This window comes from Bombus vosnesenskii, unplaced genomic scaffold (assembly GCF_011952255.1).
Source record: "Bombus vosnesenskii isolate JDL3184/JDL3185 unplaced genomic scaffold, Bvos_JDL3184-5_v1.1 scf7180000013434, whole genome shotgun sequence".
NCBI classification, from domain to species: Eukaryota; Metazoa; Arthropoda; class Insecta; order Hymenoptera; family Apidae; genus Bombus; species Bombus vosnesenskii.
The window spans coordinates 79,483-107,279 of record NW_022883048.1 but is presented as its reverse complement, the minus strand read 5'-3'; the positions used below and the strand labels follow the sequence as shown (position 1 = coordinate 107,279).

At 32.6% G+C, this 27,797-nt stretch overlaps 1 protein-coding gene across 2 annotated transcripts; it reads left to right on the top strand.

Moving 5' to 3' along the window:
- The first annotated feature begins 3,437 nt into the window (after positions 1–3,437).
- LOC117238131 (transcription factor HIVEP3) lies at positions 3,438–27,239 on the top strand. 2 transcript variants are annotated; one of them, XM_033502780.1, is made up of 7 exons: positions 3,438–3,972; positions 4,292–6,491; positions 7,790–7,910; positions 12,874–14,118; positions 15,088–15,280; positions 18,083–18,331; positions 19,866–27,239. In XM_033502780.1, exons 1-7 carry the CDS (start codon positions 3,475–3,477, stop codon positions 19,998–20,000), a joined length of 4,641 nt encoding a protein of 1,546 aa, XP_033358671.1. In that variant the 5' UTR covers positions 3,438–3,474; the 3' UTR covers positions 20,001–27,239. The 2 variants fall into 2 exon arrangements, with proteins under 2 accessions (XP_033358671.1, XP_033358672.1); XM_033502781.1 differs by lacking the exons at positions 15,088–15,280; positions 19,866–27,239 and having other exon boundaries at positions 18,083–18,216.
- Positions 27,240–27,797: the final 558 nt, after the last annotated feature.

Here is a 27,797-nt window from a genome sequence, read left to right as displayed (position 1 = left end):
GAACAATTTTTTCTCCCACGTTCCTATACCGTTGTTTGAACAAAGTTTACTGTGTATTTGTGTCAAACTATGATTTTTCAATCTTTTTGTAGGTAGAAACATGTTTCGCTTGAATATTCGGTTTAGATTTCTGTTATTTTGTACCTTTGCCTTTTGTACAACTCGAATGTACAAGAACTAGAATTGTTAAACGTCTCACACTTTTTATTTGCTCGTATCTCTGAAGCAAAATGTGATTAGTGTTAAATACATGTCTATGAAATCTGAGGCACTAAAACACAAGTACTTGTAACGCGAGTTTTGCTCATTGCATATTGATTTCTATTCTTGATGTACACATACATATACATGATACGCTTAATTTTTCGATTCTGAATTTTATCATATCCGAGCTATAATCGAATATATAGTTAGAAGGGCAGAAGATTAGGAGTTAGGAACTGAGATATACAATTGCACGTCGGAATAAAAATCGTAAAAGGAGAAATGATTTGGGAATGTAAATGTTGATCTAGAAAATTGTTGACATGCAAGAAAAATGCATGAAAGTAGGGCAACAGACTGATATTTACTGGCCTTATTAGAAAAATTATTATAAAAATGTGTTATACAGATTTGACAAACTTGGGTATTCTTTGTATTCTTCTACGTTGCTATCGATTCACACTTTACATTATTGATCGAATTTTCCGCTTCAATATCAATTCATTTTTCCGATAGCGAATAAAATATGTATGCTAATCATTTTCCTGGTAACGTAAGGTAAAAAATGGTTTACGAATGCATTTTAGCACGAAAAATCGTCTTATCAGACGGAAACTGTTGGAAATATTGACAAGACATTAGATGAAGCAATACTTTCACAGATTGCAAAATGATCGAACATCGACTATTACCGGAGGAAAACAACTGCGTTTATTCCGAGAATGACACTTTACTATTCAATGTTACGCCACGTAATTTGAAAACGCTATAGTTAGGAACAGCGAAGAACGTCAAGCGGTAATAATTCATCGAACGAAGGGATATGCAAACTATCGACGACCTTAATAGAAGAAATTAAATCAGTTAAATGGGTATAGCAGTAATTTGTAAATTGTGCAGCAGTAGAATATTGTAGTGTATTGGCACAAACAAAGTAATTAACGACCGCTTGATTAACTCACGCGCGTAATCTATTTCTACGTAATTACTAATTACATTAAGAAGTAAAGAATTTGTGCCTTTAGTAGGGATATTAGACGTAGATATTAAACGATCGATAACGTCGAAAATATTTACAGTGCTGAACAAATTGGGATAACGGCGATTACAAAATTTGAACGGCTTCTGCTCGCTATGAATAATTTTTGATCTTTTACTGGTCTTTTACTGGCGAACAGAAACGTCATTCAACGAATTTCATTATAGATGGAAATCCAATCGAAGGAAAGTCTTGTTCGCGCATAAACGACGCTCTGAACTATTGAACTCGGCTTCTTCCGCTTTCGTAACGTAACTGCCGTATAACTCCACAAGAATGACCTTTCAGACCTTGAATATTAAGCGACCTGATAATTACACGTCAAACGTGTTCGTGTGCAGCTTTTGCACGAACCATTTAAAACGGCACTTCGGATAACATTTCGATAGTAATTGACAATATTTAGAACATTACGAAAATAAAACGTCACAACTTGTAATAGACGACTCGGATTTCCACTGACCTTCTACGTCTATTTTAAAAATAATTTTACGTGAAAAGTAACTATTTTATGACCACATAAAATAAATCAAGTAATTCTGTTCTTTTAGCGAGTTTTACTATTAATTTCAATCTTTTGACACTTTTCACATGTCTGAGTCATAAACAATAAAGCATAATTATATATTATACATTATATGTAAAATATGTTATATGTTAACGTAAAAGGTAACGAATTTGTTCACGCAGCTGCTCCTACTGAAATTTATCATGAAATACGTGACTCTGTATATTCATATTTCCGAAACAATTGACGTAATAGAAAAGTATTATTTACTTCGGGAAATGGTTGCATAAATAAAAAATAATGTGAAAAATTGTTTCATTTCAATGAAGTAATTCCGAGAAAAACATTTTTTTGTTCAAATGGACTAATACATATGTAATTATGTTAAACTAATTACGAGCAAGCCAAGTAAAATGATGTTATAGAATTTTCAAGTACCTTATTTAAGTGATGTGAAGTCTTAAGTGGTGAAGTGAAGTCTGAAAATCACATAGGAAGTTGTGAAACGTGAAGCGTGGACATAATTTACTATTTCTCAGTAACATACTCATTAAAATATGTCGCAGATACAACGACGAAACAAACAAGAGTGTAACGTCATGCACTGGAAGCATGATAAGAATATTCATTCGATTATTTCACCGCGTTCTTGCTTATGTAGAGTGTCCCGTAGCATCGAGGAACCGCTTAAACGCTGAATTCTGTACGTGGGAATAATAAGAAAAGTCCATATAAACATATACTCTATTTGACGTTGTACAAATCATTGGTGCACTAGTTGTAAATGTCAGATTATTGAAACGTAAAGATGCGCAGATACAATTTGTTACAGAAGAAACTCGCTGTACATCGAAAACAAGGTCAAATTGCTATTGGACATATGTTAATGCAAACAGTTTTTTGTTGTTTTCATGTGCAGAATCCACCGTCGAAGCGGTTCTACTTGATTACTTGACTTATCTTTGAATTAATCGTTAGATTTTATTTTCGTTATAAATAAAATATACGTTTGCTTTTTCTGAATCTTACCTATTAAAACAGCTGTTAATCAAAGTAAGAAATATATGTAGAAATACAGTATTTAATGCTACAAAGTATTTATAATCTTGCTTGAAAGCGTTAGCTGAAATAAAGGATTATTTGAAAATAATTTTCTCAAGCTGTCCTTGCCGAGATAATTTTACTTTTTATCAAATAATGAAACATAAAATTCCGCGTGTAAATATTATTCAATCACGCATAGAGGATGTTGAGTAACTGTATGCACAGCATTGGACAATTCACTGTTGTTTCTAGAATTATCTAGAATCTTAGTAAATCTTTTCTTACATCTTTCCCGGAATCTCCTGCTCTTCGCGATCATAAACTATTACTCTACTCATAACACGTGATTCATTGTAATGTTCCTCGTAAGACGATTCTCGGAACAATCTAGCTGAATCACGATGGAGTATCGGACCCAAACAAACAATATATCTTTCTTCCCGCGTTTGCGTGCCTCGCGCGGTTTGGTTAGGTTTTTAACAATATCTCATATTTTTTCGTCATTTCTAATTTTAATGGCTATTATTTTATGTACATGTGCTCAAAACATTCGAAATGAATACTTTGATGAGAGAAGGCAAACTTTATTCGTAATTGATAACATGTTTCGAGCGAAACACCAAATCAATTTTCTTACCGAATTTTCATTTTCCTCTCTGCAGAGACTCACACTGTGGCGATGACAGACCCACAGTTAGCAAACAACAACAACAATAACAACACCAACAACAACAACAACAACAACAATAACAATAACGATGGCGAGCCGAAATACTTGCACAAGAAGTTCAAGAAGATGGCGACGACCGAGGTTACGCCGCAAGTGGAGCCCAAGGAGGACGCCGTGGTCAGCAACGGTTCTCCAGAGACAACTAAAAGGAAGGAGTCGGCCAAGGACGCCAGAGAGTCGCCGAAAGATCCGATCAAGATCGAGATCTCTGCGGAACCCGCGGACGGAGAACCGACCGAATCGAGGAAAAACGGCTACGTGTGTCCTTATTGCAGACTGTCGTGCGCGAAACCGAGCGTCCTGCAAAAACACATCCGAGCTCACACCAACGAGAGGCCGTATCCTTGCGTTCCTTGCGGATTCGCGTTCAAGACCAAGTCGAATCTCTACAAGCACTGCAGATCCCGTGCTCACGCCCTTAAGATGGAGGGTGGTGATGCCAGCAAAGTACGTTTCCTATTTCACTTTCTCACTTCCTCGCATACAGGATTTTCGAATCGCGATAGATAGAATATACGTTATAGTACGACGCGAGCTGTTAGGATTGTGAGGCTTAATCCGATACAAAGTCATCAAAATACGTAACGTGCCGTTTCATTTAAAAACTAAAGGAACGATTAATTATATTTTCTTACAAAGTTCGGAAAAGCTTGATAATCGGCGCGTATTTAAGATCGCGGGTGCAGCTTTAACACTCGTTTTTTAACTTAGAAGTAAGATTTGAGTGAGAAAATATGTGACGTAAAGACATTCGATCATTTCACAGGTATCGGAGGACTCGGACATAAGCTTGTCCGACAGTGCGAGCAACGGAACCGGCACACCACCACCCCCTCCGTCATCGACGCCCACTTCGACTTCAGTTAGTGTAAAAACGATTAAAACGGGGAAAATCTACAAGCCAAAATTTCACACGGCCCTCCAGTGTGTCAACAACGATATCGAAACGTCTTCCCTTTCCTCCATTTCTTCCACGAACAGTTCTTCCTCGACAGCCGCTACAACCACGCCGAAACCAAACCCAGAGCAAGTACAGGAACATATTGATAAAATTATTACCGACAACCAAGCGATCGTCGATGCGGTAGATCCGCGACTGCACAAACTGATTCAAAGACAGCAAAGCCTCGTGGAAACGAAACAATCCACCGATCAGCCGTTGAATCTCTCATCCGCGGAGGAATCTTCGAGAAAACGATGTTACAGTGAGAGCTTTGTGCAAGAAAGTAAAGATTATTCGAACGGTCCGGAAAGTTCGATAATCAAGGATCTCCTATTGAAAAATCAAAACTCGAATCAAGAGGGAACGACGGAATACGAGAGCTATTTTTGCCCTTCCTGCAATATCCCTTACTCAAGTATCGATAATCTCGACGTTCATCGTAAGTACTACTGCAAAGGCAGCGTGAGTCCTCGAAGAGATTATCAGTTGGAAATGGAGAAAAGAGAGTCGGATTTTGATTCCAAGTCTTCCGAATATTACAGCACCTTGCAACCCCTTCCCTCTCCCGGGCCTCTGTTGGGCAATACGAGGCTCGTCGACGCGTACGCCCCACCCATGAAGAAACAGAGATCGGACCCCGTACCAACCACGTTACGATCTCTCGAGGAGCTAAGCAAGTATCCACGACCAAACTCGTTGCAAATGTTCGGCGGGGAAGTCAGGATATTGGACAATACCGGTGAAACGAAGACGATGAGAATCGAGCCGCGACAAACCAATTCTCCTACGAGCGAGCAGATCGTGAGCAGCAAGTGCGTTACTTCGGAGACCGCTTCGATCGTGGTTAGATCGGGTCTGCACTCGGGAGGCACGATGGTACACAAACCACCGCGTACGGCGGCCAGCACGCCTAGTTCCTCCATATCTTTGCCCAACACTCCGAAAATGTTGGCGCCGATCATACCGAACATATCAACCTCGAATATAGCACCCAACATGTCGTGCTACAGTTATCTAGAGCCGAACTTAAATCCTCTGACCAGTATCACTGCCTATAACCCGCTGACTTTGCCTCAACCGGGAATCACGAATATCCTTCACGGTGGTAAAGTTATACCTTATGTTCCTGGCATGCCTGGACCACACACCCTGACGCCAGCCATAGACATATCCACGAGTTTAGCCACCGATGAAGCCGGATACAAGGTGATACCAGGATTGCCTGGCCTCCACATAGTCCCTCAACCCTTAGATCTCGCCAGTCCGGTGAAAATACAAACGCCAAGTACAAATACCAACGCCACCAAGATACAAACGCCAATAGCTGGAATTCCAGAGCCGATGTCCAATGGACACGTCTCGATGATAGGCCAGCCATTGGATCTCGCCAGCCCGGCAAAGGACCCCAAGCTCGGCTTCAAAACTCCTGGCAACGATGTTTTGAAGATCGGATTAACGAGCCCAAAAGTTCCTAGCGTTACCGAGACCTCGACGAGACTTCGCCTCAAGTTCTTGAGGCCGACTTCGTTGCCACTAAAGCCAGGCACGTTCACGCCTAAGAAGCATCATGGTATCACTCCTACGGCAAACACGCTTCCGCTCATAAGCCCAGAAACCCCTCGGCCGAAGAAATCCTACGGGCAGCTTTATTTGAACGGTCACGCGTATACATATCTTGGCCTGAAATGTTCAACCAGAGTATTTTACTGCACTCTGAATAGACCACAGCCGATGTATGTGACACAGCAACACGGCTTATCTATGTACTCGAATTGGAAGATATGCAAAGAAGTACCATCTGACGTTGATATGGCGCATTACGATTCAAGGCACAGACCGCTTAATTATACGACCGCCTGGAAAAAACAGGAGGACATTTTGACGCATTCCTCGGAAAGACCGACCACCCCAACTAGTTCCGATAGCGGTTTGGATAGCGATATGCAAGAAAAAGCGAAAAGAGTTAAGATATTCGACGGAGGATTTGAAAGCAACGAGGACTATACATATGTCAGGGGCAGAGGTAAAGATATAACATGTTTTTACACACGCTGCCTTGCTTTCGACTCCAGTACTGACTTTATGCGCAATCCAACACCTGTCTCTCTTTGTATTTTCAACATCTTCACTTATCTGTTTACGTTTGATATTCAGAGAAATTGGAACGTACCAAAAAACGAATATGCGAATTTCTTTTCAGTATGCAATAAGTCAATTAGTAAGCCAGTCAGGTATGTTTATATCTACAGACAGAGGGTACGAAAAGTATTTGTACGTACCTTATTTTCCAATGGAGCGTCTTTTTATTAGATTTTACATTCCATTTACATACTGTCAAGCTTTTATAATCATACGAAGGTACTACCAAATGATGTGAAATGTATTATAGTCGGATCTGGTTAATTACTGTGTAATATAATATACAATTAATGTATAAATTCAATGGTGTACAAATACTTTCTGTAGTCACTATACGTAATATGTCTCTAACGAGTAATAGAAGAAAGAGTACAAAATTTAAGAGACTGAAGTATTAGAAGAAAGGGCGAAGGGTGAAATTGCTAGCGAGTGTAAAACTATACAAAAGTTGTTATTTTAATACTATTTTTATAGTTTGCTAAATTTCCGTATAGCACTGAGACAAAAAAAAAAGCGAAATATTATCACGCATTGCACAGGATGAGTGAGAAATCATAGTACAATCGGACACGGGGTAATTCTACATGAAAAAATGAGTCGAAAATATGAAATAAAATTTTGTCACGTGACGCACCGTTTCTGATAAAATCAAACTTGAGAATTTGTCAAATATACTTTAACGTGGCTAACTAACAAGTACAGATTTCGTATGAATAAACATTCAATACGAAATTATTGTAGATGTGAAAATAAGTAAAAAATGTAATATAATATTTGCTCATGTAAAAGTTAATTACGAACTAATCTGAAACGCGCACGATTTTTAAATTTGTTTTCCTCAAAGAAAAAAAAGAACGAAACACCTTATGAAAAATGTTGTTCTTCGTTTTTGACATATTCTCATACGTAGTTCAAACTCGAGTTTCTCTCGAAGTCAAAGTCTCTGATAAAAATGTTATATCAAATTTTCGCCTTATTTCTTTGCGTGAAATTATCCGCTTGTACTATGATTTCCGCCCCAATATATGTATTCTCATATATATTGTCACGTTAAAGGTATAGGTATACGACACACAACTAATATTTGCATTTATGTGTGCGTCTATTGAGACATATATCTTTTTCGTAAATAGCATATTATGTGCTGGTTAGCGGTTTCAACTTATTTCTTTATTATGTAAGGTCGAGGCCGATACGTTTGCGAGGAATGCGGCATTCGTTGTAAAAAGCCATCCATGTTAAAGAAACATATCAGAACGCACACGGACGTAAGGCCGTACACGTGTAAACATTGCGCTTTTAGGTAAGTCGTTTTTAACGAATCTTCTTTCTTTTATTTCTTTCAATATCTATATTTGTTTATTTGAATACATTGCAAAATCAAACGTTTCTTTATTTCATATATAATAATAATAACAACAATAATAATAATAATAAAGTATAAAAGATAAAATGGAAAAGAAATACAAAACGTATAATTCAATAGAAATTATAGACAATTCTACCAAAATGTAATAGAAAAAAAAGAGAAAAGACAAATATTACTATCGTGCAGTCGATGCCAAACACTATTGAGAAAAGGTATGGCTACGAAAGAATCGTAAAGTTACACAGCTACCTGAATAGATATAAAACTACTTTCACAATAGCACGTACAACAGAAACTTGTTTAATCGGACTGATTTAATACAAATATATTGCTCAGTCTAAAAGAAAAAGAAGTGTACAAGAACATATACACAGAAACGCATGCGCGTGATAAGGCACGAGAAAGATAAAAGAGTAAAAAGGCAGTACCTAAACGGCGAACGCCACGATATTATATAAGATCCAAATATAGACAAGTACGGTGGACCACCGTTTAACGCGGAGGATACGTTCCGCGTTATAGGAAACAGCGTTATATGCGCTGTACACGATAACATGCGTTATTTATACCAACCACATGTACATATGTATGCATTATACAGGGTACCCGTAGTTTAGTGTATAAATTTTGCCAATGTGTTGTATAGCTAAAAACATGACTAAAATGTCACGTAGTAAAAAGTTCATAAATGTTTCCTTAAGAAGTTTTAACAAAAATATGGCACGTAAAGCTATATAATATAGAGGATGTTTGGAACCAAGGAAAGACACGAAACTGTATTCTTGCGTTTACCTTGTCTTTGCATTTCGTATGATAAATTTGACAAATTCAAGTTAAAATATTTGCTAAATTAGTGATTTTTCAGCATAGATAAGTCTAATACCTTTTACAGGGAATGCGGAGATGGTTCGATTAATGTATCAAAAAGTACATGGTTCGATTTACAAAAATGGAGTTGACCCTCAAAAAGGCCTACTGATCGATCTACAGAAAAGTAATTGGCAATAATAATGCTTCCTTTGAAACAAACCAACAACTTTTGTTCAAACATTTTTTTGATAGGACCAAGCCCTTTCGAGATATTTCAAAGTATCGATCGCCTTTATTAATGCGAAGTTGATATTGACTTGTTTTGTTTAACTTCTGCACGTGCAGCTTTGGGAACCCTCAACTCTTATTTCACAAGCCTGGACGAAACTAAAATGCAATAGCGTGCTTTTTTTGTCGTATAGTAAAACCATACAATAAACAATAAACATACCTAAACCAAAATACATGTACAAAATACGCTCTCATGTATGTCATGTATGCCATATATCAACACTTACCATGAATATTATACATATATATTGCCTTATCCTCTGTTAAATCGAGAAAAAGAATGTTAACGTACACTCGTCGCATTTTACACTTTCGTTGTAAGTTTCTTATAACTTAATGAAGCATATGCGATCTTTATGCTACACGACATTTTAGTCTTGTTTTTAGTTACAGAGCACAATGAACTTTCCTTACAAAACAATTAAATATTGTACATTAAAATGTGGCACACCCTGTATATGAACTATGAGTGTAACGTTAGACGAATCCAAGTTATAGAGGGGAACACGTTGTACTGATTCCACTGTACTTCTATATAAGTGGCTCATAAAATGGTTTAAGACAATTCTTCGTAGAAACAAAAGAAATACTGTCATGACAGTCGTGACAATGCATGAAAATACGAGAAACCACAGAAAATACAACACATAATAAAAGAGACCATTGATATAACGCATGCAAAAAATGTTACCACTGCAGAAAAACAATAGAATATAGATAGCTGCAGATTACTCGCCGAAAAAGATTATACAGACAGAAACAATACTATAGTAAAGGCTGTACACCAAGTATTTGCACGACAATATCAATTATATAGCGTAAACGTTCGTACCTTCCTTGCAAGTGCTCATCCACATCCAAGAATATATATGATTCATAAATGCATGTCTATACTTCAGGGAATAAATCTACACCTTAAAATAAATAAAAAACTTTCATATGAATGTATGTTTATACCTGTAGGCTGCCCCAAACTTAAATGGCCAAACAGTAAGGACTTAATTTACAGGCGAAAGAAAGAAGGACACAAGGAAAGAAGGAAAGTTGGACACAAGTTTGTCAATAAATACTTTGTTACACAGTTATAAACAAAAATTGCAATAGATAACGACGCATCGCACTACACAGAAATTGACTGTATCACGTGTTAACAATTCTGTGTCGTTGATAGTTGGAAAATATCATATGCAATATGACAAAAACGATTGTCGTGTACTTTTATTTTCTCATTTCAAAATGTTGTCCTTGTCTTCGGATACAAGCTCATCAATGAACATTTGATCCGGAGGATATTGCTCAGTTTCAATAAACTGCGTGCGTCGTTACTTATTTCATGCATTTCTTTATAATTCTGAAACAAATCGTTTATTGACAAACTTTATATAACATTTCTTTCGTCTTTTTGCCTATAGATTATACCCCCGCAGTTTAGCATCTGTTTAACACATCTGTTTAAGTTTAGAACATCTTGTATGTTTGTCTTATGTATCACAGTTTTCGAGTTACAGTAAATTAAAAAAACTACCGCGGTACACGTTTCTGCACGGCTTGACATTGGACTATATACAGCAGAATATGTCTTCATTTTGCGAAGAATCATTTTGCGAATTGTTCCCAAGACAATATTCTGAAAATCCTGCTTTGCCATGTTTCATGTTGTTTGTTGACCAAGCGGGATTCAATAGAAAAGAGATAATAAATTATCATATCATAATACGAACATGTTTGATTAGAATATGTTTGATTCCAAAACATGTGTCGAGGCGCGAGGTGGATTTTGAATATTTTCTTCGATCATCTCTAGCTCGAAAACCAAGGCACATAGGAGCTATACATGTTATTTTAGTGTAGATTCACTCCCGAAAGTATAGACATACTTTTATGAATCACTCTATACATGCGGATAAAATAAATACATGTAACAAACGATATACATATTCAGACGTTAATATTCATCAAGAAAGGAGGAAAGGAAACCTGCTTAATTTACATCATGATACTGTATAACACAAACATTATACACAAAGGATAACAACACATACACACAAGAAATGGGACGAGGAAGAATAATAGTAATATTTATTAATAGCATATTATATCTTTCCATTATTTTTCATTATCTTTTTTATATCTGTTACATATATTTATCTACATATAAGTTATGTTGTATGTATTAAGTTATGAACCTTACGAGATAAAACTTGAACAGATAATCATGTTAACGTCGTTGAAAAATTTGAAAAAAATAACATAAACTGCATACAGGCTTTTACTAAAATTATTACATTGACATAGGAATTACAATTTATTGCCAAAGAGAACTAATTATTTGAAAAATTTTATTGGAAATCTATTAGAAATGCATACACATTTTATTCATATTTAATCTTCGCATTACTGATGAATATCTGATTGGCAGTACCTGGTGGCAATATAAACATGTTCAAAAATTCCAAATATTTTGTGAAATATGTTTTTCATTTACTAATTTCTATGTTTAAATACAAAATAATAGAAAAAAAACTAAAAATGTTTGAAAGGATTGCGATTTCTTAGAATAAAATATAGCTCTATTTTTTTAAATATGCAGTATTTAATTATGTGGCATGCAACAAGTAACGCTCCCTTCTATTTTGATCTGCTTTATTAATTCTAATATTTCTGCATGTGTGTATGGTATATATTAGAAACGATAATGAGGATTACGATGCGAAAGTTTTATCAAAACTGTTATTGCACAATGTCAAACGAACTGAGGTCTTAAAATCATGAACTACAACTATTTTCGACATGCTTTCCGATGAAAGTAAATGATTTTAAAGTAAACTTTTTATCTTTTAAGACAGCATACTTATGCCTAACGTTTAATAATAACGCAGAGATATTAGATTTAATCCACTTTTTCTTTTTTTAAATATTTATTTTTTGTAAAGAATCGCAGGTTGCTCTCGCAATTCTTAATTATCTTTTTTAAAATACGTATTTCTAGTATTCATGAACTAACTATGACACTATTTCATGAAATGATATTCTGAGAAAAACACTCATAACTACTAAGTACGGTTCATACGTGTATACGAATATATATGGCTGACTTGGAACGGTATAACTTTGTTATTTCAGGGAATTTTAATTTGAAGTTTTGTAGCAAAATTGCAGTTTCAAACGAAGTGTTATTTTATATGCTCGAAATGCTATTTTTAACAAATCGATATTTATACTACAATTGTTCCAAATATTATTTAAAGCGAGACACTTAATTAGAACCACTAGAATAACTTTGAAAACAATGACTTTATCGAAAATTTTTTCGGATGAATGCTACATGGATTAATAGCGAACTATTCGATTTTCTTCTATCACTTTTATTTTTCGACATTTTAGTCATCTTCGACTTTTCAAATAGAAGTTAAATTCTTATTTATAATGAAAGATACATTTACATGTACGAGTCAAGAGCTCACTTAAACTTTAGCGCGTTTGACAGTCGTTTAATAGCCATTTTAATACATATTATTATTCTTTTTTTAATGTTATTCATAATTTTCGTTATAAAGAAGAATTTGAATTTCATTTAAGAAAGGTTGAGGATGACATGGGAATTTTAATAAATGCAAGTGATAGGAAAAATCGGATGATGTATCGTATACTTCCTGACGAAGCAACACGCTCAGATTATTATTTGCAATATTATTAGTAGTAGTGACCTTAGTTACGTGTATCATTCTGTATATTATAACTTATACAATTATACGTTATGAATATTTACAAATATTTCTTCTTCTTTCACGCGCAGCTTTAAAACCAAAGGCAACCTGACGAAACATATGAAATCGAAAGCTCATTACAAGAAGTGCGTCGAGCTCGGCGTTGTTCCGGTACCTACGACGGTCTGTGATGAAAATATCGATAAAGAAGCTATCGCCCGGTTGGCTGCAGGTGGAAATACCGAGGAATCCTCGGAAGAGGAGGAAGAAAGCGATGGAGAGGAGAGTGAAGAATCCGGAAGCGAGGAGCAAGAAGCTGCACAGAGTTTGCTAAGTCTATCGCAACGTAATACAAACAGATTTCCAGGGCTTCTACCGTCTGGAAGACCGACAACTTACCCTTACACTCTAACTTTCCCAACGACCTCCAGGTCCGCGAACGTATCATCTACCGCGATAAGCAACAACGTCTGCTTGAGCAGTCAAACTGTCACCACGCAAGAAACTACTCTCGTTCGAAACGAATTGTCCCATCGATACTATTTCCCCTCGAGCCGAACCGCTCCGGAAGAATCGAGGACGACCGTGATTCAATCATCGAAAAAAGAAAGTTCCGACATCGAGGTGAACGGAGTCGATACCGACTCGCGAAATACTTTGGCACAGCCTATGGATCTCACGACGAAACCAGCCCTACAGCCGTTGCCCTCTTCCATACCGCAAAGAGCCAAGCCAGCAGATATTTTAACTCCCGTTTCGGAACCGGTACTGTTACAAACGATCGTTCAAACGATGGAAAGACTACCGATACAAGGAAGAGAGTGGAAACCGGATGCCGAGGGGCATATGTTGCAAGCATATCTCACTGAACGACACGTTATGGATAGTAAAATTAAACAACAATACCGAGTAGGAAATACGAAGATGGAAAAGCAACCGAGAGAGAGGGACATTTACCCGGAACAATCATCTCCGAAATCAAGAAACGCTGAATTAGAGACTAGTCCAGTAACGATTTATAACGATCCTAGCAAGATACAAATGACTATGATAGATTCCAGGATTAAGCACGTATCGAAGCATACCACTGAAGATATCAAGATGGAAATCAGAGAGAAAATTTATCAGAACAATATCGTCATAGATCGACGGTCGTTCGATATCGAATCGATTCACAGAGAAAAAGAAATAGCAGAGAGCATGAAACATACGGTTGCGCGGAAAATGGTTGTCGGGGGACCCGGTTTTAGATCGCCCTCGCCTAACGCTGCAACCACTAAACCACAAGCTGAGTTCTTGCAGCCCTCGAATGGACCTGCACCTAATTATGTCAGGTGAGCGATATTTCACATGTTAGTTTTAATTGAGTGGTAATAACACCTCACGAGTTCCTTAACTTTAACTGGCATCATTCGATGACCCACAATCATTTCAATTACTTAATCTTCTTAAGTATTTCTTAACTCCTGTTTTGTATTTTTACGTGATAAAGACCAGTAGTGACTAATTGAAATGAAATGGAAAATTAAGTCATTTAGTCAGAAATAAACGATTGTGATTATTGATTACTCAACGATGTCAGATTTAGGAGTAATTAACACTTACGCTGCAAATCATCTTTCTTTGTCTAATAAGGAATTGTTAAGAAATTAACCTGATCTCATCATTGTACAATATAAATACTGAAAGACAAAGACATCTCAAATTTTATTAAAAGTTATTAATATGATTCTTTTTATTTAAAATACGATTAGTACAGGATGATGATGCGTTTGCCCATGATAAGGGATTGACAGACCTGTCAAACAAGATCGCAAAGAGTTCCAAAGCATAGATATCCACGTAGAATAACATTAAAGATTTGACATATAAGTTAAAAACATAAACTATCGAGCAAATAAGGAACATCGCCATTCTTTTTACTTGTACTATTTCTGGATAGTATATGTTTGCATTACATCAATAGTAACAAAACGCATAAAGTTCCCGTACATAACATGGGAAGTACGATAAATAAATGAAAAATAAAATACATATGTAAGGTTTAATAAAACTATCAGATATTCCTCGTTTTTCATCCATTTTCAATACAATTGTAACGATACATTGTAAAAAGAGTTATTATCCGCAGAATATATATTGATAATGCAAATAAGGAATTAGCTCCATTTCCCTACAATTTATAGAAATTCAAGGTTATAGGAAAGTGGTACAATTACAAAATGTTCGATTTGTTGATAATCCTTTGTCACATTCGATGCTAAAGCAGTTTTCGTTGAAAGAACTGAGTCTACTGAATGTAGTTACAGTGTGACTGAAGATGGGAGAAGCGTCTGTGGAATTTGTAACAAGGTGTTCAGCAAACCTAGTCAGTTACGGTTGCATATCAACATTCATTACTTCGAGAGACCATTTAGATGCGAAAGTTGCGCGGTTTCTTTTCGAACCAAGGGTCATTTGACAAAGCACGAAAGATCTGTTTCTCACCACAATAAGGTAATCAACTTTTTATATTTAAATATTACATATTTCATTTAGGATAATAAACTATCTAATGATATCGAGTTAATTACTTGATTAATTACTTGATTTTCGGCCTTTAATTATTAATATAATTACAGTGGATCCCTGTATAACGTAGGGGCACGTCCCGCATTAAAAGGAACGCTTTATACGGGGATATCTACCGGTAAATTTATAGAACGTCGTTAACAACTGGTATGGTTTTCCTAGGAGATGCAAACAAATATTACCATTGAAGCAGTTGAATGTGATTCAAATTGTAGATGGTCATTTATTTAATTATTTCTTTATAAGCAATTTTTTAATAACAAAAATAAATGGAAGAAATCTAAATTTTATGACTGAAAATTGCCTCACAAGTATTTACATATATCACTTATTTATTGGTTGAAAATTTATAAGATCGTCCACCGGATACAGTGATTACGTTATAATATACTTGGTTGCAAGAATTATTTCAAAAACATCCAGCCGTTTTAAATATTTCGAAACCGAATGAAACTGATATAACTTAACGACTATTTGAAACAAATCATCCAGTGTATATGTAAATTCTTCTATAGTTATCCAATTGGCAATGTACGTTACGCTATTCAGTGAGTTCATATTTTTGTGATCCTCGCATTTAAGCGAGTAAGTTTTACAATTTTCGACTGTTGATTATAAATGACACAGTGCCAAATCTGGGACATAGAAGGATTAACAGACGTAAGTAGATGATATAGTGTTTTATCATTTGTGCAAACTTTTGTTTGTTGAAACTGACATTTGAAAGGTAAAACTTACTCGCTTAGTCATTGTAAATGTAGCAACAGACACACAAAACATAAACTCACTCAGCGATGTAACATTATCAATTGAATATTGAGTGGCCTCGCTAAGAATGGCTGTTCACATACACATAGTGACATTCGTTTCAGATGGTTGTTTAGTTACATCAAACTCACACAATCTGCTCTCGAGATATACATATTCAGAATGGTTGAATACTTTCCTTAAACAATCCTCGTACAGCAACGTAGCCTGAAATAAATATAAAGTTTCTATTTATTCGTTATATTTTTTCGTGTTGTAATGAATTGAACTTACAAGTGTACTACATTGGACTGATTTACAAATCGTTTACAAATCTACTCATGACGAAGTAAATTTATTTTATTAAATTAAAGACGAATAAAATCTTGCGGTTAAGGGGCGAATTATTTACTGTTCTCTGTGAAGATACGTGCACATGCACGTGCAACGTACAATAAGTGAGTTAACTTACAATCAGAATGATTAAATATTTAGTAAATCAATAAAGCTATACAAAAATTGTTTCTACAGAGGTTCCTACGGAGTTTTTCTGCAATAATGAAGGAAATTTTAAGGTGTTTTTTTTTTCAAATGCATATCTTTCTATTTATAATATAATAACATTTTTTAGGACGTATTTAAAGACGCATTATATGACGTATTTTCGACGCATAGCAAATCATAAGTTAGCGTGATTCGAAACGCTTTTATAAAAACAATTTTCAACTATTTTTATACGTTTATGAAATATTCTTCATATATGATTGCAATTGTCATTTCACTTTTCATCCTACAAGTATTCAACATTAATAATTTTGATCACATAAAACTGTTGTTTTCCTAACAACAAATCATACTAATCCATTTTCTGATAAATTATTATATTCCTATTTACTATACTAAATTGTATATATTTACTATACTAAACTAATCACTATACTAAAGAGAAATTAAAATATAAATTAATAATCTTTATTATTCTTACTATTTATTTCATTATTAATTTATATAAATATCTTGAATCATTTTTTGTTCCGAATCTTCCGTCATGATGTTATTTCCGACTACGTTATAAACTTTTTAGATTTTCTGAATTTGGTTTGATTTCAAGTTAAGTTGTGAATCGTGAAACAAACATATACGACTAACTGCGTTAGACGCGGTATAACTTTCGCTAGAGGAAAATTACGTGCCCAGACTGAACTTGCATTATAAATAAGCACAGTTTTACCTCATTCAGAGTAAATACATTTAAATTAAAATAATTATTGTTCCTAGATGTTTATTCTTAAAATTATCATGCTTGGAAAACCATACAAACTTCTGACAGCCACTAACATTAGAATCCCGGATGTGCCGATTATGATTGTTTTTACTTTTCTCCTCTTTCATTATTCTATTACTAGAAATTTGAGGCATTGACATTTATATTGAAATATATCGTGCGCATAGAACTTCATCTGTATGTCGCACCCGTTTTTCTAAAATAAATTGACGTGATCATGTGATATAAATAAGAACGCGTTTTATTTATATATTTTTTATTCAGTTAAATTTCCAGACAAATTTAAAAATTATTCCCTTATAATTCGATATTAACTTCAGGAGCGTACCTTATATTGACTTCGATCGTTCGACTGAATGGTAATATAGTATGATTCGTTATTCATTATTTACATTTCCATAATGTATCCAATATTTTAATCGAACAAAGTTAATTGTTGTATTATCATAGCAATGGAATATGACTGAAAGAAACGAAATTTTACGGTAACGTTTAAAGATGATTAAACTAATAGAAGCAAAAAAGTTGTATACGATGAAAGTGAACTGAATTTATCGGAGTTTGGTTAGGATAGAAGATAGAATGAAATTTTCCTAATTCTAGAGTTCATCAAATCTCGTGTTTAAATGCGATATGCATGCATATTTTTTGATATTCTAGACGTGAACTGAATTTTCGAATTTGTTTGATTACAGGTTAGTATGACTTCCACGTTCGGAGCAGCGACCACCAGCAATCCAAGGCCATTTAAATGTACAGACTGCAAAATAGCATTCAGAATACATGGTCACTTGGCGAAGCATTTGCGTAGCAAAATGCACATTATGAAATTAGAATGTTTAGGAAAATTGCCCTTTGGAACGTACGCTGAGATGGAAAGATCTGGTGTCAATTTGAATGATATTGATACTACCGACTGTGATAATAGTCTTTCTAGTCTTCAGGTAAGTTCAGATACGTTAAAAAGTTCTTCAAAATTTCATATTTATACGTAATATTTTATTTAATGCAGTAAAAAATTTATAAAAATTTGCATTTCGCTAAAAAAATACTCTCATAGTATAATTATGAAATTATCCTTATTGTACATATAGATAGCAAATTTGAATTCAAATAAAAGAGAAATGTTTAATGTAAAAAATATATTAGGAAAATGTGGAATGCGTTAGAGTATATAGACAAAATAAACGATAAAAGACTTTGATTAATTTCATTTCATCTAAACATGCAATAACTTGAAATAATTATCTACATTGATATTATAAAGAGAGAGGGTCTCTTTGTGTGCATTCGAGATATCTCAGAAACTGTTCAACCGATTTGCACAATTCTTTAACCGTTGGAAAGTACATTTTCACCGGATGGACACAGGCTACATTTTATTATGCGTACTCCTCGGGGAACCGAGTAGTGAGCATAAATACGACACTGCGCAAATTCCTGCGCTTTGCATTATGCGCACTTGTCCAATTCACAGTCGTCGCCACAACTACGACCCCGTACTCTATATAATGATGAATATGCTAACATTCTTCTTTTACGTAAAGTCATCAATAACCTCGTTTATAGTCCTTCGTTAGTTCAACTTATTAATTTCGATGCTTGTTCACGTTCCTTATGCAATACTCTGATCTTCCTCGTCCACTTCTTCACGAGTGATCTTAAATTTGGCGATTCCGTCACCAGAATATGCAATTATGTAAATATATGAATATGTATTTCCACGGATCGAGTAGATCTCTGTTCTGTTCCTTTCTATAAATTCAGACGATCAGCGTTACAATCTTTAACTCTTAATCAGTTATTGTACTTTCGTTTCTTTTTTTGTAACATAATGTTAGTGTCCTTAAATTACTAAATGAATAAATATGCCGGATTAAGGTTGATTTGCACCGCACCGTTATTCGATTTCGTCCTGTGACAAACGCCATTGAATCTGGAATCGCACAGTTGCTTGGTGGGTTGACAGGATGCGATGCTATGAAATTATGCCATTGAGATCGAATTATATCGATTGCTCGACCGCGCGCTCTCTTCTCTGGCGGCCGCGAATATTTAAAAGTAGGAGTTGCTTTCTAACAGATTTCATTACGGAATCAGAATTGGCCCTTAGCTTCGTCTCGTAAATAAAACACGTAAAAGATAGTCACAATTGTCCCGAAACACCTCTGCCTCAAGCCAAATAAATATTTTTGCACTTTTTGTAATATTAATGTAGTTATGCGAGTATAGATTTAGGGCAAGAAAGCTTTTGCTCACGAGCAATTATATGTCAGTTTGCCCAGATTTGAAAGTTTCTAGAATTAATACAATTAACCTTTTTAGTTTTAATAAAACTAAAAATATAGCTTATGTAAAGGCATTAGAATATCAAAAAATAAATAAAAAGAATATCAATTGCCCGGGTTCTACGAGAGCAAAGTCGCGAGCAACAGCTAGTTAGTTATCTCTAAAATTGACACTACTCTGTTTTAACAGATGCTGGCTCAAAGACTTTGTGAAAAAGATCCTACAAAAATAGGTCAATGGGAGTCTGAAACAATTCCAAGTCAAGTGATCAGCGGTGGTGAAACTTCGTCCGATGAGGGTGAGCCTATTCTACAGCATGCGTGAAAGTGACAACCGCGAATATGTATCGATCGTATCATGTGCCAATTGCAAACGAAAATCCAAAGTCCGGTGTCCACCTTGGGAATTCTTAGTTTAATCGACAGAAGCACGAGGATAGCGCGGAAGAAAGCCAGAATTAACCTACGTTTTCCATAGAGGATACAAAGCCGGACGAAGATATACAATTATATAAGTGCCAAGTTTGCACAGTGTTTACTATGAACGAATTATAAGAACGAGTTACATTGCTTCGTTGAACATAATATCAAATCAGATTCTAGTACAAATACCCAAGGGGATAGGGGCTTGAACATACACAAGTGTAGAGAGAAAGAGAATACTCAGATATGAATTACAGACGAACTCGTAGTCAAGACAGATCACAATCACAATAGACAAACAATCGAAGACACGTATGTAGTGCCAAAATAATGCAGCGAATTATAGACATTCTGCGGTGAAATTTCAAAGAATTCGTTGCTGTAACAGATAAAATATAGCTGTAATAACAAAATACCATCACCTTTCGAAGGAAATTTTTCAAGAGATTTTCATTAACCAAGCTAATAGCGTTTATTATTGTGATGAAACATTGCAGCAATCTTCTTCCAAGATGCCAAAAAAAGCAATTTAATTACATTAAAAACAAATTCTACAATGTGGTAATGTACAACAAAAAATTATCGAAAAAAATTACTATTATAATGAAACTCTGATTTATTCAATGTGTATTTATTTAATGCGTCGAAGTATACAGAGTACAAACAGGATAATACTATAGTACAAAGATAAAAGAAGGAATTATATGTGAAAAGATAAATAAAAAACATGCTATGAAATTTCTAATTCGAGATATCGTTTTCAGAAAAATTTATTTTGGGAATTCATCGGACATAGATTGGGGTTAGTTATTATCCTATTTCGTTATTAATTGTTTTATACGACATAATTTTCTATTTAGATTTCAATCAAAGATTTCCGATCACTGAAGATACACGATGATGTAGTTTGGTAATATAACGAATTTTTGTACAAATCCGGGTTCTTCTTTTTGCTTTTCTACCAATGTCAGACATTCAAGCTCGTGATTTTTGCACATGCCCACGTATATCAAACAGAAACTATAGAAGGATTAATTATTTGTGTATTCAAGCAATTTCTAAAATCAATTGTGTCTCTTTTGTTTTTCATAACATATTCCTTATTCTTTCAGTTTCAGTTATACTATTGTCTCACTCTGTATAATAGACGCATACCTTGCAATATAAAACAGTTAAATGCACGTTAAAAATTAATTGACTTCGGAAATTGAAAGCAAAATTATTGAATACTTAACAATGCTACTTTTTTATTTTTGATACTCTAATAAACAAAATTTGCTGTGTAGCCAATCACATCATCAAAAGAGTGATTTTTTTATGTTTTAAACATTTTTATCGATACTACTTCCTAAAGTAACAATATGTGTATTTTTAATTATCTGTCAACTATCAATAAGAAAATCCTTTCTAATTGAATATTATATACTTTCCTCATTAGAGTTTGCTTTTCGTATTATTTGTCATAATAAGTAAAAAGGTTAAAATAAATAATATCTGCTGTTCAGTGGACAAGAAATTTTCTGTACATTTGTATGAAATATGTGTCTAGAACTATACAATTTTTCTTTATAGATTTAAATTAAAATGTAGTATTTCCATTTTAAACAGGTAGCATTATTCATTTTATCTTGCTTTAGTCTTTTAAAAATAATTTTTTAAGTGTACACAAATAACCAAGTCATCTGTATTTAACATAGTCATACGTGTATGTACATAATATAACAGTAAATATATTGTACAGATTTATAATCAAATGTGTCATACAAAATGTACTGAAAAATTATTGAAGGTATAATGGTTTACCTAAATGCCATTCCCAAAAATGAAAGAAACATTAAACACCATTGATTTGATTCCTTTTCTCTTTCAGAAATAAAAATTATGTAACTAAACATTATAAAAAAATTTGGGCTGAATTACTATCATACTATGATATTACTATATTTTTTATTGATATATACTGGCATATTCATAGTTACAAACGTCTATATGTAATATTTCATGTCAGAAAACTACATTTAGATAAAGTATTGTATATATATAATTTAAATTTGTATTGAAATAAGTGCACTTATTATAAAGCAGATAAAAAATTCCCAATGGGTGACGAGTACAAGTAAAATAATAATGTGCCAAATATTTATATAGAAATTTATAATATTATAATTTCAATATATCGTTTAATTCTATGATTAGAAAAATCTTTTCTCAGATGGCATAACGGATAAACCATTAAAATTCTGTTTTAAAATTTTGGTACATACATGAAGATACAATCACAGTGTAAAGCGGATATTCTAACTCATTGATAATAAGAAATGCAAACCTATGTTTAGTGAGTGTTGTTTATATTCTTATAATGGTTCACATAACAGCTTTTTCATTGTCATTCATATTTTTAAAAAACTGAAGAACATATTTGGTATTACTTACAATATTTGTATAACAACATGAATATTATATATTATGATTACATCTAAAATCGAATCAGAATAATACAATACAGATGAAAGAAGAATTAACTTTAAACGTAATTTTGATTAAACATTTCTTATTCAAAACGTTTATTTATGTTTTTTACGAACATATTTTAACCTCTATAAACTTTTCTTCTGAAATAGTTTACGTTTATTTACGTTTTTTACGAACATATTTTAACCTCTATAAACTTTTCTTCTGAAATAGTTTTAAATATGGGGAGAAGTTATTTTTATTATTTGTTACGAAGTTTATGGAATGAAAAATAGTTAAGCCGAATTATTTAAACTAAAAATTAACAATTTTAAAATTTGCTAAATGTGTATCTCATAGTATGAGATCTTTTAACACTGTTTCCTTTTATTGATTCAAACATTCATATATATTCATCATTTTATGAAACCTTGTTTGTCTATTTGTCTTCTTTCTTTGAGCTTTATATTCACTTATCAATTGAATAATTTAGTATATTATTTTAGCATATTTCTATATAACTGTGTTAGATACGTATCAAACAAATGACATGCATCTATATAGAAACAAAAATTTATTCACTTTTATTTACATATTATATTTATTCTTTCAGTTTATGTTCTAAGATTACTTATGTATGTACGAAATATTTCTGATTTATTTTATGTGTATAAAACTCCTGCTTTCATTTTGCTTTTTAATCCTAACGTATCCTAAAAACATATTTCTCAACAATAATATGATACAATTCTGATTGTACACTACAACCTCTGAGACAAACATCAATTTATAGTTCTTTTCCTCGTATATTTTTTACAGAATTCTTAATGTGACATAATTTACAATATAATATATATTTCACTCCTTATTATGTGTTTAATAAGTGTTTGAAAGTAAATGTTAACTATAATAAGAAACTCAAATAAATAGAATATCGTCATATATAGTGCTCATTTTGTATACTTGTATGGATCACATAACACCACTAATAATAAGAACTCAGACTGAAAAACTCCTATTTATTTTAAAGTAGAAAATTATAATTTACATCATTCGTAAAAATAATAGTAATTTATTACTAAAAAGTTATCCTTCTTAATTATTATATCTTAAGACCAAAACATAAGTTAGAAATTCTGGTTTAAATCTCTATAAAGTTTCCTTCGATTGGTAATGGTGAGTAAACCCGTAAAAGTATAGTTCTTATCTAGTAAAAGATATAATATTTATATACAGTAGTATTGTGTCAGCATGAGGTGCAATGGACTGATATGTGATTCTGTATGTAAAGTGCAACTGTTGCGTTCAACATTGAAGAGTATTCTAATATTAAAAATTAATATTATATCTAATTATTGATAGATGAATCATATATATATATATACATACATATATTTATATGATATTAGTATGATCAATTATGAGAATTATTGTTGATATAAGAGAAGATGTGTTTGTATATATTTATGTATAATATAATGAAATCCTATTATAGTCTTCACTGTATGTAATTGTAAGAAATTTATAATTGGGAACAGAATCGGTTATTCGGATTACCCGCAAATTATAATTTTAACGATCTTCATTTATAGATATCTTTTATTCTTCTATTATTTCTGAAATTTATAAATATTCTGCTCCTTTAAAACAGAGTTAGGTAAAACATTTTAAATTTTCTCATAAATGCATATTTATCATCATAATTATATTCCAAGCTTTTATTTGAAATCATTTTTTATTACCATTAATTATTTGTAACAAAAATATATTTATTGATTTTATTAAATTTTCATAGTTGCAGACATATATTCAAATTCTTGTTAAATATTTATATAATGTTAAGTGAATAATATACATGTATCAGTATAAACAAAAATTAAATTTTTTCACTTTATAATAACATCGTAAGAACTAAAGTTTAAAATGATAAATTGAATAGTACAATAAAACACATAAGATAAAAAATAAAAGATTAATTTGAACTTTAAAGGAAATTATACACAGACATACACTTAAGTAAAGATATTTGAATTGTCAATTCAGTAAATTTAAATATAAAGACTACATACATGAATGTTGAAACTGTAACAATTATTGATATGATAATGATTTGTGTAATTTCTAACTCTGTTTAATAGCTAGTAAAATTAATATGCATATTTTAATAAGTTTGATTTAATTTAACGAAATGTTGCAGGCTAGATCATCATTATTAAACTCTGGGTAACCGATTTTCTGATTTTGCTTAAGATATTTAAAAAGTAACATACCTTCCAAGAGCGATAGCTATTCTATCTTATAACTATTAACATAATATGCAGAGCCCAGTTTTTATTAACATGTCACTCAAGCACGACTTGTCTTTCCTACTGCATAATCAGATATCGATTATCACAATTTGTACCTATGTGTGCTTGAGACAATAGGAGACGAATGACCGCACAATCATGTACATTGAGGTCCATTTGAAATGTCGCCAAACAATATCAATGTAGCATAGATCAATATAGCATTTGGTGTATATCCATTCTAATGAAAACCGACTAAATCATGTATGAATTTCTAAAGCGTGCATGTATGTATGTCCACAATGCCAAGCCAACGATGTTTATATTTTGGAAGAAATAATATGATAAACAAAAAATAACTTTTGCATTGAAAATAATATTTGATAAAAAAATATTAAAAGGAAGATTTCATGGAGAAAACATATTTTGGAATGCAGCTGAAGCCAAATTTCATACAATGTAATATTTATCTCTAAACTATCTCACATGAAATTACTAAGATAGTTCTTTCAAAATATTATTGTCAATATATTTTCGAAATAATTGTTTTTTGTAAAAATATGGAGTATTTTAAACAACAAAAAGTCCCTTACATATCAAATCTATTAATTTAGACCTAGGGAATCATAAATATCTATACTTTTTATCATTTATATGCTGCACTAAACGAAAAAATTTGATGTAAGATAAGTATTCTATTCGGAAAGAACATTATAAATATGTTAAACAACATATTTTTTCTAGCGTTATTTGAAAATATTTTTAGATAATTTATATATATATTTATGTAAATCTATTTTTTGTTAATATGCGAACGAAAATTTTTTATGAATTTTATATGTGAGAAATTCAAGTTTGCTAACGTCTTTAATTAAATACTTATTATGTGAAAAAATTGATGTAAATGTTACTTTAAAACAATGTAGGATATGAAGTATAGCATACAACAAACAAAGAATTTTAAAGTACTTAGTACATGCAATATTCTTTAACATGCACAAGGCATTTATCACTTATAACTAGTATATCGTTAAGGTTATTATATCAGAATATTACAACAGAAATTAACTGATTTGTTTCAACATGCACACAAGCTATCTTATTATTGTCTTAAAACTATGTTTCCTGAAAAATAATATATATTCCAGGTGAAAGGATCAGAGTAATATATTGCTTTATATTATGCAATTACTTATTATAAATTCGAAAGGGAATGAAATTTCAAGAAAACGTTTTGGAGGAAGGTCTTAATATCTTCTAATAATGAAAAAGTTCTAAAAATCTTCCAACTTTTGTATCATTAACAAGCAAGTAACGTTACTGTTACATAAGAAGCTTACTATAAATGCTAAAACTTTCATAATAATTATAGTTTTCCTTTCTTTAAAAATAATAGTTGTAAAATTTGCTAATCTATATACTAAGGAATAAATTGATTCTGCGTAATATTCTGCTTAATAACACTTTTTAATTTAGTAAAACCTTAGAAAGAAGTGTTATAAGTGATAACATACTTTGATCTGTATACTGTTACTATATGTATAACTCCTGTAAGAAGTTGGCTTGGCTCCTTCCAAACTCAGTATTAAAAAATGATGACATTGAAAAATGAAGAACAAGCAGGATCAAACCTACAATTTGTGGATTATTTTTGACCAAATTGTGTTTTACAAGGAAATTCTTCCAAAATTTATTATCTACCACTTTATTTAAAGAATTTCTGACACAATCTATGTCTTTTTACAAATGATTGAAATTTTATAATGGGTGTTGACAGTTGCGAACACTTGCAAACAGTTGGCAAACTGATATTTTATAAACATTTTTTTCCAGTACATAATCTAGCTAAATTGTACTCATGTGAAAATATTCATCTTACACTCTTGTAATTAGTTCCTACAATTATGATATACTTAAAGTGTAAAAAATTTATTAGCGAAAATAAATTTTAATCAAAGTTGACCAAGCTTCTGTTGATGAACATCACAATGCAATGGGACCGCATTGAGACTTAATAAGATATACATATATGTACAAACATATAACATCAGCTTTTATGAAATGTAAGAATGCCAACATTTTGCTAGTGTCGCCGTTAGTTTTCTTCCTGATTCTGTGACTCTGTTGACCTACTGATAAAAAAATGTAATTTATTTATTGTAAATAAAAACATATATTGCATAAAATGTTTTATATTACATATTCTGCATGGATACACATTTAACAAAATTTTGGTAAATGGAATGCAAGGATTGAAGCTCATTTAAAGTTTATCAAAAACCGTGAAATACATATACATTTTTGGATCAATATCAATATAATTTTTTAAGGTAGCGTCACAAATATAAAAGTACAGTTTTATGGATGATGTGGGATGAGAATAAATATTTAGTTTGCAATAACTGTGTGTGTGTATTATTTTATTAAAAGCTTTTTAACCTTTACATAAAGATTAATGTTTCAATGATTTACATTTTAATGAAATTTAGTTTATTTTGCATTTACATTGTTGCAGCCACGTAGATGGTAACTATATTTATTCTTATAATTAACGCTATGCAGCATTTGCCCCAAATGATTTGAAATTGTGAATACGTAACATCCTTGCCCTTAATTAAGAAAGGTGTTTTCCTATGGAAACAACTTTTACAAGTTTGACTCGCATTATACGCAGAATTAAGTTGATATTTACGGTTAGCCCGGAAATTTTTATCAATTAAGTCCAACATGTGTTAATGTTACTATTTTCGGTCATCGAATACTTTAAGAATTTTATAAGATACTAAAATTCAAATTTGGACGTTTGAGATTCCCTCCAGAAGTATAAACAATCGTTTTCGGAAAAGATACTTTGTAATTTGCTTTTCTTCTTGGCTTTATTTGCAGATATATCATATCAAACAATTTTTTGCAGTTTCCTTCGGTTTCTTCATTTTTTATTTCATGTGTATGTATGTGAA

What these genes read in the sequence shown, in the direction of transcription:
- LOC117238131 (XM_033502780.1), top strand. Translation starts at nt 3,475, where the DNA reads ATGACAGACCCACAGTTAGCAAACAACAACAACAATAACAACACCAAC. An exon ending in TACATATGTCAGGGGCAGAG is followed by an intron (nt 6,492 to 7,789) that starts GTAAAGATATAA and finishes TTATTATGTAAG; the next exon opens with GTCGAGGCCGATACGTTTGC. An exon ending in ATAGTCTTTCTAGTCTTCAG is followed by an intron (nt 18,332 to 19,865) that starts GTAAGTTCAGAT and finishes CTGTTTTAACAG; the next exon opens with ATGCTGGCTCAAAGACTTTG.